Here is a 25,031-nt window from a genome sequence, read left to right as displayed (position 1 = left end):
AATGTTTTCCCTTCTTGCACAAATCCCCCCTCCTAGCACAAATCCTCTTCCCCATCCCCCCAGCACAAACCCCCCAAATTCCTCCTCCTAGCAAATCCCACCAAATTCCCTCTCCTAGCACAAATACCCCCAATCATCTCTACTAGCATAAATCTCCCCATCCCCATTTCCAACAGTCCAAACATTCCCCATCCTGGCACAAATCCCCCCATCACCTCTTCTAAACACAACACCCCCCCAAATACCCTCCTAGCCCAAATCCCCCCATCCCACCAGCAAAAATCCCCCCTCCTGGCAAAAATCCTATTCCCTCCATCCCCAAAGCAAAAATCCCCCCTCCTGGCACAAATCCTCTCCCCCCCTTCCCACAACACAAATATCCCTCCTGGCACAAATTCTCTTACCTCCATCCATCCCCACAGAAAAAATCCCCCCTCCTGGCACAAATCCTCTCCCGCCCCCATATCCCAGCAGCACAAATCCCCCCTCCTAGCACAAATCCTCTTCCCCCATCTCCCCAGCACATATCCCCCCCTCCTGGCACAAATCCTCCCCCCCACCACCCCCCCCCAAATCACCCTCCTAGTACCCCCCCAAATTTCACCTCCTAGAACAAATCCTACCCGTCAAATCCTCCCCCCATCAAAATGTTTCCCCTAGCACAAAAAAACCCCATTATACCTACTGGCACAACCCCACCCCCCCAAATACCCCTTTTTAACAGCCCCAAGACTTCCTGTTCTGGCACAAATCCATCCCCTCACCCCATCCTAATAATCTCTTCTCTTCAAGGACGATCCCCAAATCCCCACTCCTGGCACAAATCCTCACCCCCCCCCCAGCACGAATCACTCCTCCTATAACCCTCCCCCCCAAATTGTCACCTCTCAAATTCCCCATCCCAGCACAACCCCCCCACATCGATCCCACCTAGAAGTAATCATCTTCACCCCACCCCTCCTAGTACAATAGTACAAATACTTTTTGGGGGATTGTCTTGGGGGGGGGGGGGCGGAATAAGAGAATTTTTAGTAGGAGGGGTGGGGAGAAGTTGATTACTTCTAGGTGGGATCAATATGGGAGGGGGGGGACTGTGCTGAGAGGGGGGGTTGTGCTAGGAGGGGGGGGGATTGTGCTGAGAGGGGGGGATTGTGCTAGGAGGGGGGGGATTGTGCTGAGATGGGAATTTGAGAGGTGACAGGATAAGAGTTGTGCCCCCAGTGCAGTTCTCCCTTTCCTCCAGCATGCAGACCTCAGATACAGCGCGGCACATCCCTCTGTGATCCTCCTCTTCTGAGGCTCCTTCTCCTCTTCATATGTCAGAGTGGAGGAGGAGCCTAAGAGAAGCCGATTCCTAAAGCTTTGCACGGACAGCTGGCGGGAGAGATGCGGCTGCAGAAGGGGAAGAAGATTGCGGCTCAGAAATGACAGTGGATGTCAGATCGGGACTATACAGAGTTTGTTACCCGCCCCCTTTCCACATTGCTTGCTTTGACTCGGAGGACAGGGGATAAACTCTGTATAGACCCGATCTGACATCCAGTGTCCTTCCTGAGCCGCAATCTTCTTCCACTTCTGCTTCTGCAGCCGCATCTCTCCCGCCAGCTGTCCATGCAAAGCTTTAGGAATTGTCTTCTCCTCTGCTCCACCTCCACTCTGACTCTTTAAGGTGAGAAGTCCCGATCTGACGACCACTATTGACATGAAGCATGGCGAGAAGAGAGAGCACATCCCGCTCTCTCCTGTCAATAGTCACAGAAACACTCCTGGCAGCGCCCCCTCCACCTCCCATGACAGACGCCCAGGGCAGCCGTCCCTCCCTCCCACCCACCCCTTGTACCCGGCAATCACAATTAAAGCTGTTACAGTGGGATGATCCGCCGCTCTGACATTATCCAGATAATGGCCGGCTTTCCTCTCCTCTCTTCCCCTGAGCTGCTCCCGGAGCTCACCTTCCATAATTTTCCACTCGCAAAATGCGAGCATGCGAGTGGAAAATTTGAGGGCTGAAGTAATGTATGCCCTCCAAACTCGATGATAAACCTTCCTCGAAGTAAAGTTCCTAGCTTTCAAGTGCGTAGGAATCACCGACTCCGACAGCCCTCTGTCCTTCAGCACCTGGCTTTCAATAGCAATGCCGTTAAAGCCAGTGACCGTAAAGCAGGATGGAGGATCAGTCCTTGAGACAGCAGATCAACTCTGAGAGGAAGTTTCCAAGGAGCATTGCCTTCCAGCCTTACTAGACCTGCGTACCAAGACCGGCGAGGCCAGTCTGGTGCCACCAGAATGACTGGAATCCCTTCCACCTTGATTCTGCGTAGCAGCCTGGACAGAGGTTGTATTGGGGAAAAGCGTAAATCAGACGATACTGACCCCAAGGGGCTACCAGGGCATCTGCAGTGTCGGCCAGAGAATATCCACCTTGACATGAACCTTTGCACCTTTCCGTTGAGACGGTTGGCCAACAGGTCCACATCAAGAGTCCCCCACCGGAGACACAGTTGATGAAACCCCTCCGGATGGAAAGACCATTCTTCCTGTTCCAACGTCTGCCAACTGAGGTAGTCCGCCTGCCAATTCTCTACCCCCGGAATGTGCACAGCAGAGAGGGCCGGAACAAATCGTTCTGCCCACCTTAGGATGCTACTTCCCTTGCCGCCAGGGCACTTCTTGTGCCCCCCTGATGATTGACATATGCCACAGCTGTGGCATTGTCCGATTATACCCTTACCAGGCACCCCTGCAGGCGATCCGTCCATTGGGACAGACAAAGCCAGATCGCCCGAATCTCCAGGATGTTGATCGGCAGTTTGGACTCCTCCCAAGTCCAAACTCCTTGAGCCGAGTAAATTCCCAAGACACCTCCCCATCCGGACAGGCTGGCATCAGTGGAAATTAATGTCCAATACAGGGGGAGAAAGGACTTCCCTTAACGAAGCGCCAGAGAGCAGAGCCACCAGATCAGAGAACCTCTCGTACCCCAGCTCAACAGGATCAGATTTTCTAGTGACTGTGGATCCTTGTTCCATTTCGCAAGAATCCCCCTTTGCAGAGGTCTGGTATGGACCTGAGGAAACGGGACCACTACAAAAAGGTGGAAACCATCAGGCCCAGCATTTGCATGCAAGTCCAGAGAGATGACTGACGGTTGGACAACAGGAGCCAAATCGCATCCTGCAACTTCAGCAGTTTTCCCTGCAGAAGAAACACCCAGGCGGAGGCTGAATCCAGCGTCAGGCCCAGGTCCAAATCGACTTCTAGAGCTGATGAAGACACTGCACGCAGAAGCAGATAGTCTAGGTATCCCAACACTGTGATGCCCTTCTGCCTGAGCAAGGCCAACACCGGGGCCAATACTTTCGTGAACACCCGAAAGGCTGAGGCAAGACCAAAGGGTAAATCCACGAATTGACAGTGCTCTTCTCCCACGACAAAGTGAAGAAAACGCTGATGCCCGACATACCGTATATAGGGATATGAAGGTAAGCATCCTTGATATCGATAGAGGCCAGAAAATCCCCTTGATGAAGGAATGCCACTACAATACAAATGGACTTTATCTGAAATTTCTGAACCCAAACAAAGTGGTTCAAAGCCTTGAGGTCCGAGATCAGGCGGACCTTGCCTTTCTTCCTGGGAACGGTAAACAGATTTGAATAAAAACCTTGAAAACATTCCGACTCTGGAACAAACACAATGACTCATTGTGCCAACAGGTCCTGCACTGCACCATAAAGGCCCTGCAGCTGATCCTGAGACAGGCGTAGGTTGGAAGGAAAGCAAGGACCGAAAAATCGATCTTGAAACCGGAACGAATCAACTCATGGACACATTTGTCCTGAACGAGCAAGGTACACGGGTCCAGAAAGAAGACCCCCCCCCCACATACAGGTGGGGGCACCCCTTCAGGTTGAGGAAAACTTGTCTGCTGAACCAACAGAGCTCGCTTTTGACTTACCAGTCCAGGGTCTCTTGGAGCCGCTCGCAAAGGTACGAGTGGATCTTGAACCCTTGTCCTGTGATCCAGTCGGAGGAAAGGGCTGCTTGTGAGCCAAGAAAAAAAGGACCATTTTTACGACGAGGTTCCTTGCCCTTAGCAACCTGGGGAAGCAAAGTACTCTTACCTCCCATGAGACCTTTGTTCGGTGCCTCTATGGAGGAGATCATTAAACGGTCTGACCAGTTCTTCAACAATATCATGCAGTGAAGGATCACCACCATCACAGATGCTCTGCCAGCCAAAGGGGCCGCATCCAAGGATGCATCACAGATGTACTGTAGTCCCTGAATCAACTGCTCCGCCAGCTAAGGAGTATGTTGATCCCCTTCCAGATCCTGGCATAAGATTTTTTCCCCATTACGTTTGGCCCAGTCTGGGATACCAAGGTGATAGCAAACTACAGCCTCAAAATTGAACCCGCCACGGTGAAAAGGTATCGGACCAGAGCCTCAGCTCTCTTGTCCACAGGGTCCTTAAAGGGTGGGGAATCCTCCACCGCTAAAAAGTTTGGCCTTATTCAACCTAAAACCTGAGTCCACAGTCGGTGGAACCTTTGGATTCTTCAAGAGAAACTCCTCAAAGGGATATTTCCTAGCGAAACGCTTAGGTATTCCAACCATGCATTTTGGGATCCCCCACTGACTAGTGAAAATCTCGTCAAAATAGGCAGGAAAGAGAAACACCTTTGTCACCTTGGATAACCTGCAGGTGCTTAACTGCACCAGTGTAACCGACTCCGCATCAGCGGAGTCCTCCAACTTTAAAGTTTCCCGCACTGACATAATCAGTGCCTCCACCAGCGCCGTTTCATGCGAGGCTGCGGTGGAAGAGGTTTAATCGTCACTACTAAAGCACTTAGGGTGCTTTGACGCAGACCCAGTGGGTTGACTCACGTCGGCGGCGGCCAAATTCACCTCAGACTCTGAGGTGGTGGTGGATGCAGGTGAAGGCGGGGGGCGCTTCTTGTTGGGCCGCTTTTGCAGGGCCAGATGAACCTTTGTCACAGGTGACTGCTGGGCCAGCTGTCAGGGCAGACTGAGACCCAGAGGGTCCCGCAGCTTCTGAGAGTGGGTGATACTCGCTCCAGGTGCTCCATGATTAAATTGCATTTTGTACAAAAAAAAAAAAACTTTTTTCTAGGCACATAAAACCCCCCTCACACCGCTACCGCTCCAGACTTCAAGAAAATGGCCGCCACATTGACTACAATGGGGAACTCTAAAAACATGGCCGCCGAGGCTGAATACAGCCGTCCACAACAAAATGGCTGCGTTGCACGGCAAACAGGACCCTACTGGACCCCGAGGTACTTATACACCAGGGGGGAGCCCCCACAGGGACCCCCTGCACAACCAGGCACACCAGAAAGGAGCCACCAGCAGCGCACTCCCACCATCCTCCAGCCCTTTACCAAAAAGGGACAACCCTCATCCAGAAACGCCCGTGCACCCCAACGGGGGGGGGGGGGGGAGGTGAGGGCGACCTTTACATGGGAACCCCCCCCCAGTGAGGGGGGGGGTCATGAGGGAAGGAAGGGCACAGAAGGGACCTACCAACCTGAGGAAGAGCCCACGTGCACCCCAGCATTCCCAGAGAAGAGAGGGGGACACTACTCACCACACCTAGGAACCAAGCGGGCACCACTCCTGGCAGCAATGGGGGTGCTGCGGCCAGAGGTGCGTTGCAACACTGGTCGTGGGGCTATGCGTCCTCGCGAGGTGTTTCATTCGCCGACCAGCCCCGTCCAGTGGTGATTTGTCACGGCCAACCAAGCGCGGAGCTAATAGTTGGGTCGTGCTCGCAGGCCAGACTGGAAAGACCGCAAGGATCTAGGATGTCCAGTGCGACGACCAGTCCAGCTGTTGATTGTAGTTCACACAGGAACGGGATTGTAGTTCACACAGGAACAGAAAAAAACAAAGGAAGAAAGAATACCCCTGTATGTTGTGGTCTTTAAGGTGCCCATTTAATAGTTTTTTGAAACTATCGATGCTCCCTGCTGATACGACTGCTTGTGGAAGAGAATTCCACCTCCTTACTGCTCTGACAGTGAAGAACCCCCTACGTATTTTAAGGTTAAACCGTTCCTCCTCTAGTTTTAGTGAGTGGCGACGTGTCTTATTATATTCACTTTCTCTAAAAAGTTTGTTCCCTATGCTAGGGTCATCACCAGTACAGTATTTGTACATTGATATCATATCCCCCCTCAATCGTCTCTTCTCCAGAGAGAATAAATTTAGTGCTTGTAGTCTTTCCTCATAGCCGATGCCCTCCATTCCCCAAATTATTTTTGTTGCCCTTCTCTGGACTCTCTCCAGTTCCAGCACATCCTTGTGTGCTGGAACTGTCTTGTAGAGTGGGAGAATAATCTCTTTACTTCTGGAGTGAATCCCCTTTTTTATACATGCCAGTATTCTGTTGGCTACTTTCGTGTTTGACGCCCAAGTGCATTACTTTAGATTTTTCAACATTAAACCTCATCTGCCATGTAGTTGCCCACCCCATTATTTTGTTCGGGTCCGCTTGTAAGTTTTCCACATCCTGCAAAGAAGATGTTGGCATGCTTAGTTTAGTATCATCCGCAAATACTGAGATTGTACAATACTGAGATTGTACTAGATATCCCCTCCTCTAGATCATTTATGAATAAATTAAACAGGATTGGTCCCAGGACAGAACCCTGGGGGACCCCACTTTCCACACCCGCCAAATCTGAGTACTCCCCATTTATCATCACCACCCTCTGGACTCTCCCCTGGAGCCAGTTCTCTATCCAGGTACTCACCCTATGGTCCATACCTACATTCCTTAGTTTGTACAGTAAGCGTTTGTGGGGAATGGTGTCAAAGGCCTTTGCAAAGTCCAGATACACCACATCCACAGGCTTACCTTTATCTAGGTGGCAGCTCACTTCATCGTAGAAGGTTAATAGATTGGTTTGGCAAGAACGATTATTCATGAATCCATGCTGATTACTACTAATACCGTTTTCATTACTAAAGTCTTGTATATAGTCCCTTAACATCCCCTCCAAAATCTTGCAGACTTCTGATGTTAGACTGACCAGCCTATAGTTACCCAGGATATATCTCGGCCCCTTTTTAAATATTGGTACCACGTTGGCTTTTTTTCCAATCAGCTGGCAACATACCCGTACCCATGGCTGGTAGCTTTCTATTATGCTTGATCCGCGTGATTGAAATACTGCTGCTATTTCCTTTTGAAGTCTCATTTACTGGAAAAATAGCATAATCACTATCAAATATGTTTTTTATGAACTATATTATATAGGATTTACTCTAACAGGTTATGACGGGAGTGCATGCGTATGTATTAGCAGGGGCCGCATTTATGAGAATCTATGCTAGTTCCATTGTATAGTGTTTAGCAGCCATTTTTAGCAATAGTGCATTGTTTTGCTTTCACTTGGCATTTGGGAACTCTTGTACACGGTCAGGTTTGTGCATAAGCATACACTCCCCTTTCCCATCGTACTTTTGAAAGTATTCGTGTCTGTGATTGGTTGTGTTGATGCCAACTCCCCTGCAAAACCCTTTTGTTCTCTGAGGGTGTGGAAGAGGTAAATGGCGCTGCCCAAAAATGTGTCTAATAAATGACTAGATGTATAAGGTGGAGGGAATTGGATCCAAGGTTCTATCACTTGAAATGCAAAATGAAATAAGTAAATGCAAAATAATAACACAATAAATAGGTAAGTAAATATCTAACATTAAATCTATCAAAAAGTGCTGCAGTGATAAATATACTGAGGTGCAGATCCCCAAAGGGATTTACATGAAAAAATTAAAGTGATGAAGTGCTGATGAGTCAAGTGGTTGGTGTGTCTACCAACATAAATAGGTAAAAATAAAAAATAAATAATTATGAAATAGTTCATGGCATTTTACTAATGCCATGAACTAGTGCTATAGCGCAAAATCAAGGTAAAAAATAGCCAATACAGTAGTGTAAATGATGGACAAAATGGCATATAAAGTGACTTTGTGCTCATAAAAAATGCATCGCGACTGAAGGGATGGAATCGCACAAACAGGACAGTTCTATCATCCAGGTCGCTTATAAAGGTGATCCAGTGCTGAAACTTGAATACAGTTCCAAGAGATGTATAATCAGGTGACAAAGTGCTGTGGACTGCCTCTAGGGTCTCCAAGGTTGGTCGGTGTGATGGGTCAAGGTGCTCCCCTCACTCCCAGGACAACACTGAACAGAAATGGTAACCCCTACAGGGGTAGCAAGCCTGCAATCCGGGCTGGATATAGCTCTCTGGGGCTCTCAGTACCCTATCCCCTGGTACCTTTTGGTAGCGTGGTCACTTTAAATCCAAGGGTACTCCGGTGTGTGTATATATATATATGTATATATATATATATATATATAAAAAATATATATAGGAAAAGTGTAGTACCGTTTTTAAAACAAATAACTTATTGAGAAAAAGTACTCACAAACAAATCTGATTAAAAAGAGATAAGGCAAGAACTCTCATGTGGATCCGCTGTAGCTGTACGCAGTGTGTTCCACGGAGGCCGGAAGTGACGCGGTGACACTCTACGCGTTTCGTCAGAATGACATCTTCAGGAGTCGCGTCACCACGCCATATGCGCGTTTAAGTACCAAAAGGTCACTAAGCAACAGTGAAACCAGCCAATGGTAGAAAGCGATCGAGTGGACAATAAGAAAAAACAGGTATGACATAAGTGGTTGCTAGGTAGAAAAAAGAGGGATGGCAGATGAATGTACGGTCTTTCCTTAGAACAAAATCGGACTTGGGACACATAATAACCCGGCAAGCAGGATAAAAATGCCAACACCCTTTTGTTCTCTGACCATAAAAAAAAAAAAAAAAAGAGTGCTGCCTTGGACAGGACTGCTTCTATGGACATCCAAACTGAAACAGTCTGTGTGCGTCTGTGTCTTTGGGGATGGTGAGAGCGCTAGGATTTCTTTATACAAAAGAGTTGTACATTGTACTTTTCAGTACAAGGGATTAATGGCGCTTGACGCATATTAATATTCGCAAGTGCGCTTTTTAGTGCAGCAAACAAATTTCTATGCTCCAAACCCCATTAATTTCCACCACACTCCCCATTTAGGTGCAGTCCATCTAAAGAATCAGTAGCCGACTGAGAAGTCTGTCCAGTTCTCCAGGAACCTGAACCACTTCATATTACGCCAGCTCCTCAGCCACTTGTAACTTCCCTAATCTCCCGCTGCCTCTCTGGCATGTCTCGAGGTACAGGTAAGTATTTTGGCGAATACTACCTTGGAGGTCCTACTCCTTAATTTAGCTCCTAAGTCCCTAAAATCGTTTTTAGGACTCTCCATCTCCCTCCAACTTTGTCATTGGTACCCACGTGTACCATGACAGCTGGGTCCTCCCCAGCCTCACCCAATAATCTGTCCACCAGATCCGTGAAGTGCAGAACCCGAGCGCCCGGTGAACAACAAACAGTTCTACGCTTACAATCTTTTTGACAGATAATTCCTTCTAATAATTGAGTCTCCTACCACCAGAACCTGTCTTTCCCTACCCTTAGCCTCGCTCCTTCCCTTACTGGAGGAGTTCTTCCCCTGGCAGCTAGGGGCGTCCCTCTGCTCTAGCTAATCTGGTCTTTGAATGGTTTCCCCATCATCATGGAACAAGGCGTATTTTTTGAGATGTTCCAGCCCAGGACCGGCCTCCTTGACTCTTTCCCCTCTACCCTTCCTGTCACCAAACTACTCTGCTCTGGTGCCTGCACCCTTGTATCTCCACCCGCCTCTGTGCTGGTCCTTGCTGGTTACGTTCCCAGCTCTCAAGCATGGAGATTCTTCTCAGTGTTGCCAGTTGCTTCCCTAGATTCAGGACCTGAGCTTCCAAGGAAGCAACAAGCTTACATTTTGTGCAGCTGTATTCGCCCTCGATCGAACGATCGAGGAACGCATACATGCCACAACATGTACACCGAGTCGCATCTCCACATCCGCTGGGCCTCATACCCACTAATCTAATGGGGATTAAGAATTTAACTCTTTCCAATTAGCGGTTTACTAGTTTTCTCACTCTTTCTCAGCACAGTTATTCCTCAGTCACACACAGTTACTCAGCAGTATACAACACTATACAGTCACTCGCAACATTCAGGTACTCCCTTACTCAGATATTTACACTAAAGTACTTACAACACCCAGCAACTCAGCAGGAACGAGTCACTACGCATAACCCAGTCACTCTGCAGTACCTAGTTACCCCGCACAGGTACACCCAGTTTCTAAGGTACTCCCAGCTTCAAAGCTGTATAGCAACAATGGGGTGTGGAAACATTTACCTCATTTTGCAAGTAGCTTGTTTGTGTAATATAGAGCAGTGCTAAAACTAGTTTGTCATTTTACATTGGGATTGCTTGGCAGAAAATACATTAGAAAAGGCTTCTATTTAATAACAGTGGCGGCTGGTGAAGTTTTAAGATGGGGGGGCGCAAGACCCCGCCCTTCCATTTTGACCCCTCCCATTTCTCAGAAGCCCCACCCCTTATAGACTCCACCCATTTTGTCCCCTGTATTTTTCTTGCGTGAACAAATTCTCCCAATATATCACATATTAAGGGGTCCATCAGTACTAGTATATCCCATAATAGGGAACAAGGGCCCTATTATGGGATATACTGTAAGAGACACCCTATTATGGGATACACTGACTGAGAGTGGCACAAACCCCACAGTACAGACCCCCCCAGCACAAACCCCACAGTACAGGCCCCCTAGCACTAATCCCAGAGTACAGACCTCTTTGTACACATACATACAATGCAGACTATCACTGCCACCATCAGTGGATCATGGGTACAATGCACAGGCTCCTGCAGACTATCACTTCATACTACACAGGCTCCTGCAGACTATCACTTCACAATACACAGGCTCCTGCAGACTATCACTTCACAATACACAGGCTCCTGCAGACTATCACTTCACAATACACAGGCTCCTGCAGACTATCACTTCACAATACATAGGCTCCTGCAAAACCATTCAAGCCACCATCAGTGGCTCATGGGTACAATGCACAGGCTCCTGCAGACTATCACTTCACAATACACAGGCTCCTGCAAACTATTACTGCCACTATCAGTGGATCATGGGTACAATGCACAGGCTTCTGCAGACTATTACTGCCACCATAAGTGGATCATGGGTATGATGCACAGGCTCCTGCAGACTATTACTGCCACCATCAGTGAACCATGGGTACAATGCACAGGCTTCTGCAGACTATTACTGCCACCATCAGTGAATCATGGGTACAATGCACAGGCTTCTGCAGACTATTGCTCCCTCATCACAGGTGAAACATGCTGCTCTTTAGCAGTTACAGGGTGTAACGCTCCTGCGTTTTCTGAAACAAGATGGATTTGCAGCTGCAGAAAAACTCCACTCAGCAGTCATGTAGAGATACGTTGAAATACGAATTCCAACTCCCAAGACTCATCACTGTGGTCTGTCTGATTCAGCATACGAATATACACACTCAATAAGATGTTCCTGGAGTGATAGATGTGTATAGCAGTATAGTGGTGATGAGCTGAAGAGACAGGTATGAACAGTGACAATAGGTGAATTTTGAAGAGATATTGCTAGAGATGAAGTAAGAGGCACCACATCCCATAAATTGAGTAACTACAATAGAGGGGGGCAAGTGGGACTTTAACGGTGCTAAATGATGGAGAAAAATCTGAATTCTCAAAAATTGTACATTTTATTACACATAGAAAGTGAGGACAAGACAATACATCAATATAAAATGATAAAATCAAGAAAATGCACTCGAAAATATCAACTCTACATGTTTCGCCATCTTCATAATAGCTTCTTCAGGAGTTTTCATAGACATTTCTCGAGAGTGAACATTTCTAGGTAACAAAGGGAAAAGACATAAAAAACATGACATGTGTATGTATATAGGGCTTATCTCAATGGTCCTAATATTGAGTGCCCAATTGATTTACATAAAGACAATGATACCAATAAAGTACCTTAAAATGACCTGAGCCCTTTCTTATGCCGAAGGTGGAGGTAATAGAGGTGACGCCACCAAAGCAAGCACAGAGGGGGAGGGGAGCCGAGACCCTCAGACTCCTAGAGTTGACCCATAGAGAGGGTGACAGCCAGGCTAGAGATGATAGATAGAGATAATAAAACCAGAGCATAGAAATACATTTCAACCCAAAATTTGCTATCTCTCCAATTGGTATGAGGCTAAATTTCAGGTAGGAAAAGTTACCAAAATAGTCACCTGATTATGAATAAATGTGCAGTTGATTCCCTAGGTACCTCAATGTAGCAAAGATAGGAAGGGAAAATGAAGTCCCCTTAATATCCCCCAAATGGGAGGTATCCCTTGAAACAAAAGGAAATGGAATTTGTTGAAGATAGTAATAACTATAATAAAGGTCTGTCAAATTTTGAGGGTATGAATACTTACCCAAAATTGACAAGATTCAGCGCATAAATTGTCATGCAGTATTCAAAAGTTCACCGCCATTTCAATTCAACAAGTTTTCCAATAGTACACAAAAATGAAGGAGACTGCACGGGAAGAAAGAGAAAAAGGCATGGAAGAACATCATCAGCGTTGGAATCTACCGGAAATGTATGGAGAGAAGCAGGGTTTAAAAGATTTCATTTACCGCAAATGGTCTCAAAAATCATGTATCGTTCCCCGGTGGTCTAGTGTAATACTGACCATGTGGTGCCGGCATTTATACACCCCCTCCACTCCCTCGGCGTCTGACGTCACCGAGGGAGTGAGAGCGAGGTACGCCCAGTGGTCCAATGGAGGCCGAGAAGGAAGTGCGTCATTAAGACGCGACCGCATCACGTGATTCCGCCGGAACCGGAAGGCCGGGGATGACAACATCCGGTCAGGACATGAATGTAAGCAGAGGAGGTAATAGGTTGCCGAGAGGCAATCTAAAAAGGATCCAAAATGAAACTGACAGCATCGCCGAAGACCGGATTTCAAGGAAATATATCCGCAATGCCTATACAATGGGGAAAGAATCCAAAGACACAAAAGGGTCATAAAAAAGAGAAAATTACCCCATCTAATAGATAAATCAGTATAGTGATACAGATGACAATTAAATAGAAAAGAGATGTTAATAAAAGCTCCATAAAAGGACAACTGGGCGTTTTGAAGCGGTGCTGCTACTAACCAGGTTGGACCATTTTCCCTGGAAAATAAATGTAGGGCACCGCGAGTGCCCATATGGGCAACCATAATAGAGGCTGAAAATAGGCTCGAATCCAAAAAGTCCCCCAATGTGCCTGCCCCGGGGTGTGCCACCTACAATCGCATCCACGTAACGGCGGGGGTCAGGAAAAAATATATGATGAACAATTCACAGAATATTCTTGTTCTTTAAACGGTAATTTAACCACATCCACAGAAATAAACAAATGTAGGCAATTTTGCCAAAATATATAGGATGTGCCAATAAAGGCACCTAAAAGGAGAGGACTTTGTAGCAAAAGTACAAGATCCAAAATGCTGACCAGCTACAGAGATCCTGTGCTGAATCAGCAATAAATACAAATGACATTATTTAGCCTAGAAAGGGTTTGAAACTAATGGATTCATTTATACCTGGATACTGAGTAGCTGATAGGTTAAATATCCACTTGGTTTCACGTTGCAATAGCAGTGGCGGCTGGTGAAGTTTTAAGATGGGGGGGCGCAAGACCCCGCCCTTCTATTTTGGCCCCTCCCATTTCTCAGAAGCCACACCCCTTATAGACCCCACCCATTTTGTCCCCTGTATTTTGCTTGCGTGAACCAATTCTCCCAATATATCACATATTAAGGGGTCCATCAGTACTAGTATATCCCATAATAGGGAGCAGGGGCCCTATTATGGGATACACTGACAGAGTGGCACAAACCCCACAGTACAGGCCCCTTGTACAAACCCCACAGTACAGACCCCCTAGCACAGACCACACAGTACATGCCCCCTTTCAATGCAGTGACCAGCGTACATGCCCCCTTTCAATGTAGTGACCAGTGTGCATGCCCCCTTTCAATGTAGTGACCAGCGTACATGCCCCCTTTCAATGTAGTGACCAGCGTACATGCCCCCTTTCAATGCAGTGACCAGCGTACATGCCCCCTTTCAATGTAGTGACCAGCGTACATGCCCCCTTTCAATGCAGTGACCAGCATACATGCCCCCTTTCAATGCAGTGACCAGTATACATGCCCCCTTTCAATGCAGTGACCAGCGTACATGCCCCCTTTCAATGCAGTGACCAGCGTACATGCCCCCTTTCAATGTAGTGACCAGTATACAGGCCCCCTTTCAATGTAGTGACCAGTATACATGCCCCCTTTCAATGCAGTGACCAGCGTACATGCCCCCTTTCAATGCAGTGACCAGCGTACATGCCCCCTTTCAATGCAGTGACCAGCATACATGCCCCCTTTCAATGTAGTGACCAGTATACATGCCCCCTTTCAATGTAGTGACCAGCGTACATGCCCCCTTTCAATGTAGTGACCAGCGTACATGCCCCCTTTCAATGCAGTGACCAGCATACATGCCCCCTTTCAATGTAGTGACCAGTATACATGCCCCCTTTCAATGTAGTGACCAGCGTACATGCCCCCATTCAATGTAGTGACCAGCGTACATGCCCCCTTTCAATGTAGTGACCAGCGTACATGCCCCCTTTCAATGTAGTGACCAGTATACATGCCCCCTTTCAATGTAGTGACCAGCGTACATGCCCCCTTTCAATGTAGTGACCAGTATACATGCCCCCTTTCAATGTAGTGACCAGCGTACATGCCCCCTTTCAATACAGTGACCAGCGTACATGCCCCCTGCAGAGGTATGGCAGTGGGAGAGATGGGATCAGGCAAAGGGATGGCGGTGGGAGGGATGGTCATGGGATGAGGCAGAGCAGAGGGGGATGGCGGTGGAAAGGCTGATGGATGGATGGATGGATGGTCATGGCCCATGATGACCATCCATACAGCCTTTCCACCGCCATCCCCCTCTGCTCTGCCTCATCCCATGACCATCCATCCATCCAGCCTTTCCACCGCCATCCCCCTCTGCTCTGCCTCATCCCATGACTCATGGGATGAGGCAGAGCATAGGGGGATGGCGGTGGAAAAGCTGGATGGATGGTCATGGACGACTGACAGGACAGGAGGACTCACCGGTGGTGATGTCTTCTTCCAGCAGATGACCTCCGGTGGTCTGGTCTCCTCTCCGGTGCCGCCGTCACTCCCGTCCGGTGTCCACCCGACTCCATCGCCCGCGGTCCGGTCCACTGCTGCGAGTGACGTCAGCGGGGTCAGCGTTGGATGTCCTGGATGCTGTGATTGGTCCAGGCTGGAGGCTGGACCAATCACAGCCAGGAATCCACGAAGTGGGGGTTTCCAAGGAATCTGCCTTGCGCCCAGGTTACGCCCCCCACGCCCCCCAGAAGGCAGCCAATCGGCGCCTCTTCTGGGTGGTAACCCCACCCCCCCACCCCCTCCACATCGGCTGGCGGCGGCGGCGGCGAACGCAATTTTTTTTTTTTTTCAAACTTTATTGCTCGTTTTGCAATCTTTTTTTTTTTTTTTATCTTTTTTTTTTTTCTTCCTTTTTTCAGGGGGGGCGGCGCCCTAGCGCCCCCTATGCACCGGCCGCCACTGTGCAATAGGTTTCTGTCTACACTTCCACCTCTTTCATTCAGTGGGATGTGTTCCAAGGCAAAAAAAGTCATCATCCTATCATCAAAGCCATGATATAAACCCATATGTCGACTAATGGGACTTACGAACTTTTTGTTTTTGACAAGTTTGACATGGTCACGAATTCGATTAAAGAAAGGCCTTTTTGTTTTACCTATATAAAAGGCTTTACAACTACAATACATTATATAGACAATTCCTACTGTTTGACAATTCGCATAGAAATTCGGTCTATACAGTTTTCCATTAGGGAGAATGATTTCACTTACATTAGGTAGATATCTGCAGAAATTACATTTTCTGCAGGAATATGCACCTGTGAGTGTTTTTTTGGATTTGTTTGAAGGAGCATAATGACTATGGACCAATTGGTCCCTTAAAGAACGAGACCTTTTAAACGTTTTCTGGGGGCGGAAATCAATAAATTTCGATACCTTTTTATCTGCCTCTAGGAGGTACCAAAATTTTTTAAGAATTGACCGTACCTGGTCATGTTGACCAGAATATCATGTAATTAGACGTACCCCGTCGGAATTAGTTTTATTCTTCTTTTTGCCAAAAATCAAATCAGTCCTGTTCCATTTTTTCGCTCTATGGTAAGATTTTTTCAAACAGGCCCTACTGTAGCCTCTTCCCAAGAGTCTCCTCTGTAAGCTCTTAGCTTCTCTCTCGAAATCTTTAGATTTCGTACAATTACGTCGTAATCTTAAATACTGGCTGTATGGTATACTGGATACTAAAGGTTGAGGGTGGGAGCTGTCTGCCCTCAATATAGTGTTACCTGCAGTGGTTTTGCGGAAGAGGGTGGAGCCCAAAATGCCATCTTCATCTACATAAATGGTAATATCCAAAAAGTCCAAAGACCTTTGGCTATAAGTGTGGGTAAATTTGAGATTGAAGTCGTTGACTTTCAAAACCTCAAAAAATCTCAAAAGCATACTCAAAGGGCCTGTCCAAATCATAAAAATGTCATCAATAAATCTTTTCCAAAGGAGTATATGAGATAAAAAGACTCCAGGTTAGCCCTGGAAAAAAGGTCACGCTCCCATCCCCCCAGGTGCAGGTTGGCATAAGAGGGGGCACACTTGGTCCCCATAGCCACACCCTGCACCTGGAGGTAATGGGAGCCATTAAACAAGAAGACATTATTGGACAAAATAAATCTAAGAAGTGAGATGACAAAGGCATTATATTCCACTGAGGAACCTCCTCTTTCTGATAAGAAGCCCTCCACAACTCGAACCCCACAGTGATGTGGGATGGAGTTGTAGAGGGCCTCTACATCAATGCCCACTAGCCACGCCTCCTCAGGGACCTGGATGCCATCAATACACAGGCTCCTGCAAACTATTAAAGCCACCATCAGTGGTTAATGGGTACAATGATTCAGCATACGAATATACACACTCAATAAGATGTTTCTGGAGTGATAGATGTATATAGCAGTATAGTGGTGATGAGCTGAAGAGACAGGTATGAACAGTGACATAGTGAGCAGCAGTTGAGAGAAATGTTCATGAGAGCATAGATGGTAACAGTTAGGATGCAGATAGGTTAGCAATCATGTATGGTAGTAGGTGGTAGGATAGCAGATGACATACAGGAGAGACTAACCCAGTGCAAGGATAGATGTTAGTAGGCTCAAGAGCTAGCAATCTAATTAGTGCAGATGATAGTAACAGTCCTTAATATGCAGAGCTAGATAGTGTAAGCTTAGTAGGAAGGTTATGGAGGATTCCCCTGCGGGGTATTTATCACTAATAGCAAGCAGTAGTAGAGAGGTTCGGTATGAGAAAGTGATCCGGTAGCGGGATACAGGGATCAGTAGCGAGGTTCCGACAGCGAGGTACGCTTGCAAGCATATGAGCTTCAAGGCAGGTCAGCAACAAGGCACATTGAACGAACATGTGAGTGAGAACGCCGGCGGTTGAAATAGCCGCTCTGCGGCGCTCAGTGATGACAGCATCGGTCTTAAAGGTGTATGCGCACCTACCAGAAGAGAATGGTGGGACGCATACACTGAAGTGGAAAGTGGAATAGGGGTACCAGAACATTACACAGGGGTGCCATTAATTGCATCACCATGCATAAGCAAAACACCTGTATGAAGCCACACGGTGTCATAGACACATGCAATTCCAGGCAGAGCAATTTATAATAAAAAAGCCTGTCACTTCTTTACCCATAATTCTCACAGGTGCAGGAGAACATTCAAATAAAGGGGCCACTGTGCTTATAACATGTGCATGCAGGTCTCTGTATCAGGGTAGTAGATGGGACTTGTAGTCTTCCCATTCACAGATTCTAAAAAGAAATAGTGGTGCGGAGTCACAACAATATACATAATGCTGCAGAGAGGAGAACCTCATGATTTCCTAAAAAAAGGGGGGGGGGGGGGCTGAGAACTGGCACTGTGTCACATGCTACACCCTAAAACTCTTTTTATAGAAGTAACATAAAACATGTTCTCCAAGGTGCCTAAATGCTTTCCTCTGCATCCCCCCCCCCTCCAAACGTGTGCCCCCACCATGTGTCCCAGGTTCTGCGTCCCCACAACCCCATGACACGTTCTGACTGTTCGAGGGGAGGGGACAAGTTATTGTTCATTTGCTGGTGATATAAAATAGAGTTTAATGAAACGCACACACGTCAGGGTTGCCTATATACAAAAATGTGGCCTGCACTACATGATACATATCGCTGCACACGCTGTACTGATTGTCCACAGTGAGTGAGGAGAAGACTCACTGGAGTGGAGGAGAGGAGGACTGACAGGACAGGAGGACCACGAGGACTCACTTACCGGTGGTGATGACCCGACTGCCTGGTGGTTCTTCTCTTCTTCCAGTTCCAGATGACCTCCGCTCCTCGAGCTGTGGCCTGGTGAGGTGACTGGTCCGGTCGTCTGGATCAGATGCTGGTGGTCTCCTCTCCGGTGCCGCCGTCACTCCCGTCCGGTGTCCACCCGACTCCATCATCCGTCCGGGTCCGGTCCACTGCTGAGAATGACGCACGCGAGTGACGTCAGCGGCGCTCAGCGGGGTCAGCGTCGGATGTCCTGGATGCTGTGATTGGTCCAGGCTGGAGGCTGGACCAATCACAGCCAGGAATCCACGAAGTGGGGGTTTCCAAGCTATGTGCCTTGCGCCCAGGTTACGCCCCCCAGAGGGCAGCCAATCGGCGCCTCTTCTGGGTGGTAACCCCACCCCCCCCCGCCTCCACATCGGCCGGCGGCGAACGCAATTTTTTTTTCAAACTTTATTGCTCGTTTTGTAATTTTTTTTTCTTTTTTTAGGGGGGACGGCCCCCTGGCGCCCCCTATGCACCGGCCGCCACTGTTTAATAATGAAAAGTGAAGTTTCACTTGAAAAGGTCAACTTCGCTTTTAATTTTCTGTACTTTCTAAACAGATTACAATACTTACAATAAGATGGGCTGGTCTGAAGTTATCACAGTGCCATTCAGATGAAGATTACATTTCATTGGCTGCCCTAAACAAATAAAAAAAAAAAAAAAAGAAAAAAAAGAATTATGTACAGAATGCAAATCTTTACCTTTATGTACTAGCAGGCATAGGGACAGTTTTATACAGTGTAAGCTTTAAAATAATCTCTCCATACCCTTTGTAGCTGCATACACAATGAAGCATTTATCCATCTTCAAATTTTAGAATACAGGCATTCAAACTGTTTAAATTGGCTCAGCTCACCCTATTCCCCCTTTCTAATTGGAGATTGACAGGTTTCTATCCATCTCATATTTAATGTCATAAGAGAGCATGTACTCTGGAAGAGGGGAGCAGATTGTGCTGAAACAGCCGTTTAGGACATTTACCAGTAATTTTAAAGGATGATTTACTTATGCCAAAACAGTGTCCAGTCTGATAGTCGAAAAACTAGTTGTATATCTCTGTATATAAAACTATAACTAAAAACTTTGCACTTAGTGTAACAAATTAACCAATTTTAGACCAAGCTTTTTCTAGCACTTTTTGTTTACATGCAACAACCAGTACTTTACTAGAAAACCGTGTTATTACAGGTTAAAGCACTTTTCCAGGACGGCTTACAGAGAAAAAGGCTCCTTCCACCCAGCACAGGATACACATGATCCACAGTATAAAAAAGGCCACAGCAAGTAACAGTTCAGTAATAAATAACCAAAGGCATAGATAAAGAATATGACCAATTAAAAAACAGTAGTGAAAAAATTAACAAATCCTAGACCCATAAGAAAAGGGAGAGAACTGGTGCGGTCCTGGTAGATTCTTGGATAGTGAGTTAACAGGTCATTACACTGCTTTCCCAAGTCATCTTCAAGAACTGCTTACAGAGATGACGAAATAAAACTACATGATCAGGGTAGGACCACAGCCGGCAGTACTTTCCTGCCGAAGGACTGGTCTTGACATGAGAGCAGGTCGAACCTGTAGTGTTTCACAAATGTTTGGAAACTGGATCAGGTTGCAGCTGTGCAGGTGGTGTTAAGGAAGATGCTGGATATGCTTTGATGATCGCTGACTTCATCCATCTGACGATAGTATTTTTTGATGCTCTCCTGCCCTTGTTGGGTCCAGAAAATAGCACAAACTAGCAGAGGATACAGACTTTTATGAGCTCGATGTAAGCAATCATGCATCTTCCAACAACTAGTTTGTTGAAACCAGCTTCTTTAGAATTTTGCAGATCTCAAAAAAATGAAGGAATTCTAATTTCTTTCGACTGATGAATATTTGAACCCACTTTGGGAAGGAAGGCTGGATCAAGTGAAAGCGTAAACTTGTCTTCTGAAATTATACAAAAAAGGTTTGGCAATAGAAAGAGCCTGAATCTCACCAACCCTCCTAGCTGCCACCAGGAGAACTGTTTTGAGGGTTAGTAATCTTTTGGGACAATCTTCCATAGGCTCAAAAGGTTCTTTACCAAAACTTTGCAAAACCGTGGATAAAATCCCAGGATGGGAACCTTCTGATCTTTGGAGCCTTCAACTTGCTATTTGCCATAAGGAATCTATTAAGGGTTCTTTTGCTAATCTCGGACTTAAGAAATTTGATGGGGCTGCCACCTACACCTGGAAAGTTTTGAGAGCTAGATTCAAATCCGCCCCTTCCCTAAGGAAATCCAGAACAACTGGAATAATAGGTCCTTTAACCGTGTTACCTTTACGCCATCCACAGAACCTTTTCCAAATGTTATTGTAAATAATGTTAGTAGAAGATTTTCTGCTACTGAGAATGGTGCATCACGTCTTCTGACAGACCTTTTTGCCCTAAAAGCTCCCTTTCAGAAGCCAGGCTGTCAGAGAAAGTTGGTTCACTGCAGGATGACTCGCTATATGATGATGAGGTCTGGCGCACAGGGTAGTCTCCAAGTATCAGTTATGCTGAATGTTAGCAACCCTGTGAACTAGGACCTTTTTGGCCAGTAAGTGGCGATTAGTATGATCTTTTCCATTGAGAATCTCATTTTCCTGATGATTTTTGGGATGAGCGCAAATGGTGGTAACGCATATACAACGGCCTCTCCCCAAAGATGGGATAGGGCATTTAGACCCAAACTGAGCGGGTCCCTCTGAAGTGAGAAGAACTCCCCACTTTTGAATACAATGATCCACCTTCCTGTTCTCTCTTGGGTCGAACAGATCTATCTAAGGATTCCTCCTATTTCGCCACAATCTGCTTGAATATGGTTGGTCTGATTTAAACACCATTTCGTCTTTGAGAGGTCTTTCCTGCTTAAAAAATCTGCCAGCGAGTTCAATTTTGCTTTTAGGTGTACGGCAGATAGGGACACCAGGTTTACTTTTGCCCAAACTTAGAACATCTTTCACATCATCAGGCCTGCTGCTATAGTCTCTCCCGGTTTGTTGATATAACTCACAGCTGTAATATGGGAGAATAAAACCCACCTTTCCTCCGACTTGGAGGAATGTAAATTATTATGTTTTCTTCCAGCATGTTATGAAGGAGGGATGACATTGCCACTGCCTTTTCTTTGCCTCTTGGTAATATTGTTGCAAGTTTTTCTGGGGGACTGCCTTCCAATTCTATCCTGTACCCGAACCTGATTAGATCCAGGATAAAATTGTTGCTGGTAATAGCCTGCCAACATGAGAGGCTTTTGATAGTGCCCAAAGCCAACCGCTGTTCAAATCCTTTCTGCAGAAAGGCCAAGACCCTAGCTATCAAAAACAAGCGAGGGTGCACCTTCAGTGATTTACACCATAAAATATACAATTTCCACGTAAGATGATACATCTTCCTAGAAGTCGACTTCCTAGCCTTCAAGAGTGTAGGAATCGGAGTCAGAAAGACCTCTATCTCTCAACACCTGGCTTTCAACAGCCACGCCATTAAAGCCAGCGACTGTAAAGCAGGATGGACCTTGAGACAACAGATCTTCCCTGAGGGGAAGTCTCCAAGGAGCATCGGCGACCAACCTTACTAGGTCTGCGTACCAAGACCGACGAGGCCAGTCCGGAGCCATCAGAATGATCGAAATCCCTTCCACCTCTATCCTGCGCAGAAGCCTTTAAGGGAGGAAAGGCATAAATTAGCCGATACTGACCCCAAGGAGCCACCAGAGTGTCTGTGGCGCCGGCCAGAGGATCTCAAGACCTGGCTACGAATCTCTGAACCTTCTTGTTGAGGCGAGAAGCAAATAGATTGACCTTGGGAGTGCCTCACCAAACACACAGGAGATGAAAGACCTCCGGGTGCAGGGACCACTCCCCTTGATCCAACACCTGACGACTCAGGCAATCCACTTGCCAGTTCGCCACACCTGGAATGTGTACAGCAGAGAGGGCAGGAATACATTTTTTCACCCAGGCCAGAATCTCGGCCACCTCTTTGGCTGCCAAGACACTCTTGGTGCCCCCCCTGGTGATTGATGTAAGCCACAGCCGTGGCATTGTCTGATTGAATCCGAACCAGACAGACAATCTTGCAGACGAGTCGTCCAATGGCTCAGACAAAGCTTTATTGCTCTTGTGCCATCGTCCAGGTAAGCTGGGCACAGAGCTTCTCCAGCACCCCGCCCCAGTTCGATAGGCTGGCGTCCGTGGTCACCACCGTCCAAAACAACGGAAGGAAGGACTTGCCCTGGCATAGTGCTGAATCCACCACAACAGAGCAGACTGTGTTGTTGCTTAAACAAATTAAAATGAGTCCAAAGACTTTGAAACCTTGTTCCATTTAACAAGAATCTCCCTTTGCAAAGGTCTGGTATGGAACTGAGCAAACGGGAAAAGCATCCGAGAAGAAAATGGTCGCACACTACCACAGAATCCAATGAAGAGAAGTTCCTTTATTCACATAAGTCGTACAGGTACAAGATACAGCAGGGTAGGAAAGTAGACGCGTTTCACACGACTGCTATGTGCTTGTTCACTACCTAGTCGTGTGAAAACCGTCTACTGTCCTACCCTGCTGTACCTTGTACCTGTACAACTTATGTGAATAAAGAAACTTCTCTTCGTTGGATTCTGTGGTGGTGTGCGACCATTTTCTTATCAGATGCTTCACCTTGTGGCGAACCGAGGTTCAGCACCTACCCTGGATTGTGGATTTTGATTTGCCTGAGCTGTGTCATCCCTATTTATTATTACTGAGCAAACGGAACCGCCTCGAAGGTTCATACCATCATACCCAAGGTCTGCATGCAAACTCGAAGAGAGGACAGATTGTTCAACAACCGAATCGCCTCCTGTAACTTTTGCAGCTTATCCGGGGGAAGAAACACCTTGGCCAAGGCTGAATCCAGAGTCAAGCCCAGATAATCCAGTCTCAAGACAGGCGTCAGCGTGGATTTCTTGAAAAACCAGAGTTAGACTTACCGGTAACTCGGTTTCTAGGAGTCGTCCAGGACAGCACAGGAGATATAGGCTCCACCTCCGGAGACAGGAAACACAAAGGATCAGGTGAATAAAGGGGCGGACACCCACCATCTTCCCCAGTCTTTATCCGAGAACTCCCCGGACATGGCATCTGCAACAAGACAAAAAACACTCGCCCATGGTTAAAACAGCATTATAGGGAGGGAATCCCTGCTGTCCTGGACGACTCCTAGAAACAGAGTTACCGGTAAGTCTAACTCTGGTTTTTCTCCAGTCGTCTGTCCAGGACAGCACAGGAGAGATCAACGAGAACTTACCAGATTAGGGTGGGACTACCGCCTGGAGGACCTTCCTTCCAAACGCTTGATCTTGCGCAGAGAGAAGGTCCAGTCTGTAGTGCTTGATGAATGTCAAGAAGCTAGACCAGGTGACTGCTTTGCAAATTTGTTCTGGTGTCGCCCCAGCCCGCTCCGCCCAAGAAGCAGATAATGCCCTCGTGGAGTGGGCCAACAGAGAAAAAGGGCACTCTATCTAAACTTCTATAAGCTTCTACTATCGCCTGTTTAATCCACCTGGCTATAGTATTCTTTGAAGCCTGCTGCCCCTTATTTTTCCCTGAATGCACTACAAATAAAGCATTGGATTTTCTAAAGCTCTTAGACAACTCTAGATAGCTCAACACACAGGCCCTGACATCTAAAAGATGAAACTCTGCTTCCCTTGGATTGGAAGGGGAGTTGCAGAAAGATGGTAACACCATTTCTTGGGCCCTGTGGAACCTGGAAGCCACTTTAGGTAGGAATCCTGGATCTGTACGTACGACCAACCTGTCTTCAAAAATTTGAAGAAAAGGTTCCCTAACTGAAAGCGCCTGAAGCTCACTAATGCGCCTGGCTGTAGAAATTGCTACCAGAAAGGCTGTCTTAAGGGTAATATACTTTGACAGGTCTACATCCTGCGAAAGTTTTATCCAACCCTGTAGTACTATTGACAAGTCCCATTTAGGAAGAACCTTAAATGGAACTGGTCTAATTCTGGATAGTCCCTTGAAGAACCTCACCACTAAAGGTTCTATCTAAAGCCAGGGATCTTTCCAGAAACACTGATAATGCCGCTACTTGCACCTTTAAAGTGCTAACGGCCAGTCCCTTGTCTGCACCTTCCTGCAGAAATTCAAGAATGGCTGGAATACCGACCTCCCTGTTATCTGTTTTTAACCAAGAACAAAAAATTTTCCAATACTTAAAATAAATTGCCTGGGTGACCTTCTTTCTACTAGAAAGAATTGTGCGGATCACCTTATCTGAAAGTCCTTTTGACTTCAAAAGACTTTCTTCAGATACCAGGCTGCCAACTTCATTCTCTGAATCTTTGGCAGTTGTATCGGCCCCTGAGATAGCAGGTCTTCCCTCTCTGGTAACATGAGGGGAGGACCCACTGCTAGATGCC

At 46.9% G+C, this 25,031-nt stretch overlaps 1 protein-coding gene across 3 annotated transcripts in view; it reads right to left on the bottom strand.

The window, feature by feature from the left end:
• The window catches only part of POLDIP3 (DNA polymerase delta interacting protein 3), a 610,789-nt gene that overhangs the window by 38,635 nt on the left and 547,123 nt on the right, over positions 1 to 25,031 (bottom strand). For all 3 annotated transcript variants that reach the window (XM_082265704.1, XM_082265705.1, XM_082265703.1), the window contains one exon: positions 19,171 to 19,237. In XM_082265704.1, the coding sequence (XP_082121830.1) occupies positions 19,171 to 19,237 (67 nt within the window). The remainder of the gene's footprint in view (positions 1 to 19,170; positions 19,238 to 25,031) is intronic.

This window comes from Pelophylax lessonae (assembly GCF_965119305.1).
Source record: "Pelophylax lessonae genome assembly, chromosome: 8".
Lineage (NCBI taxonomy): Eukaryota > Metazoa > Chordata > Amphibia > Anura > Ranidae > Pelophylax > Pelophylax lessonae.
Note: the sequence above shows the minus strand (reverse complement) of the source record. Positions and strands in the feature narration are given on the sequence as shown.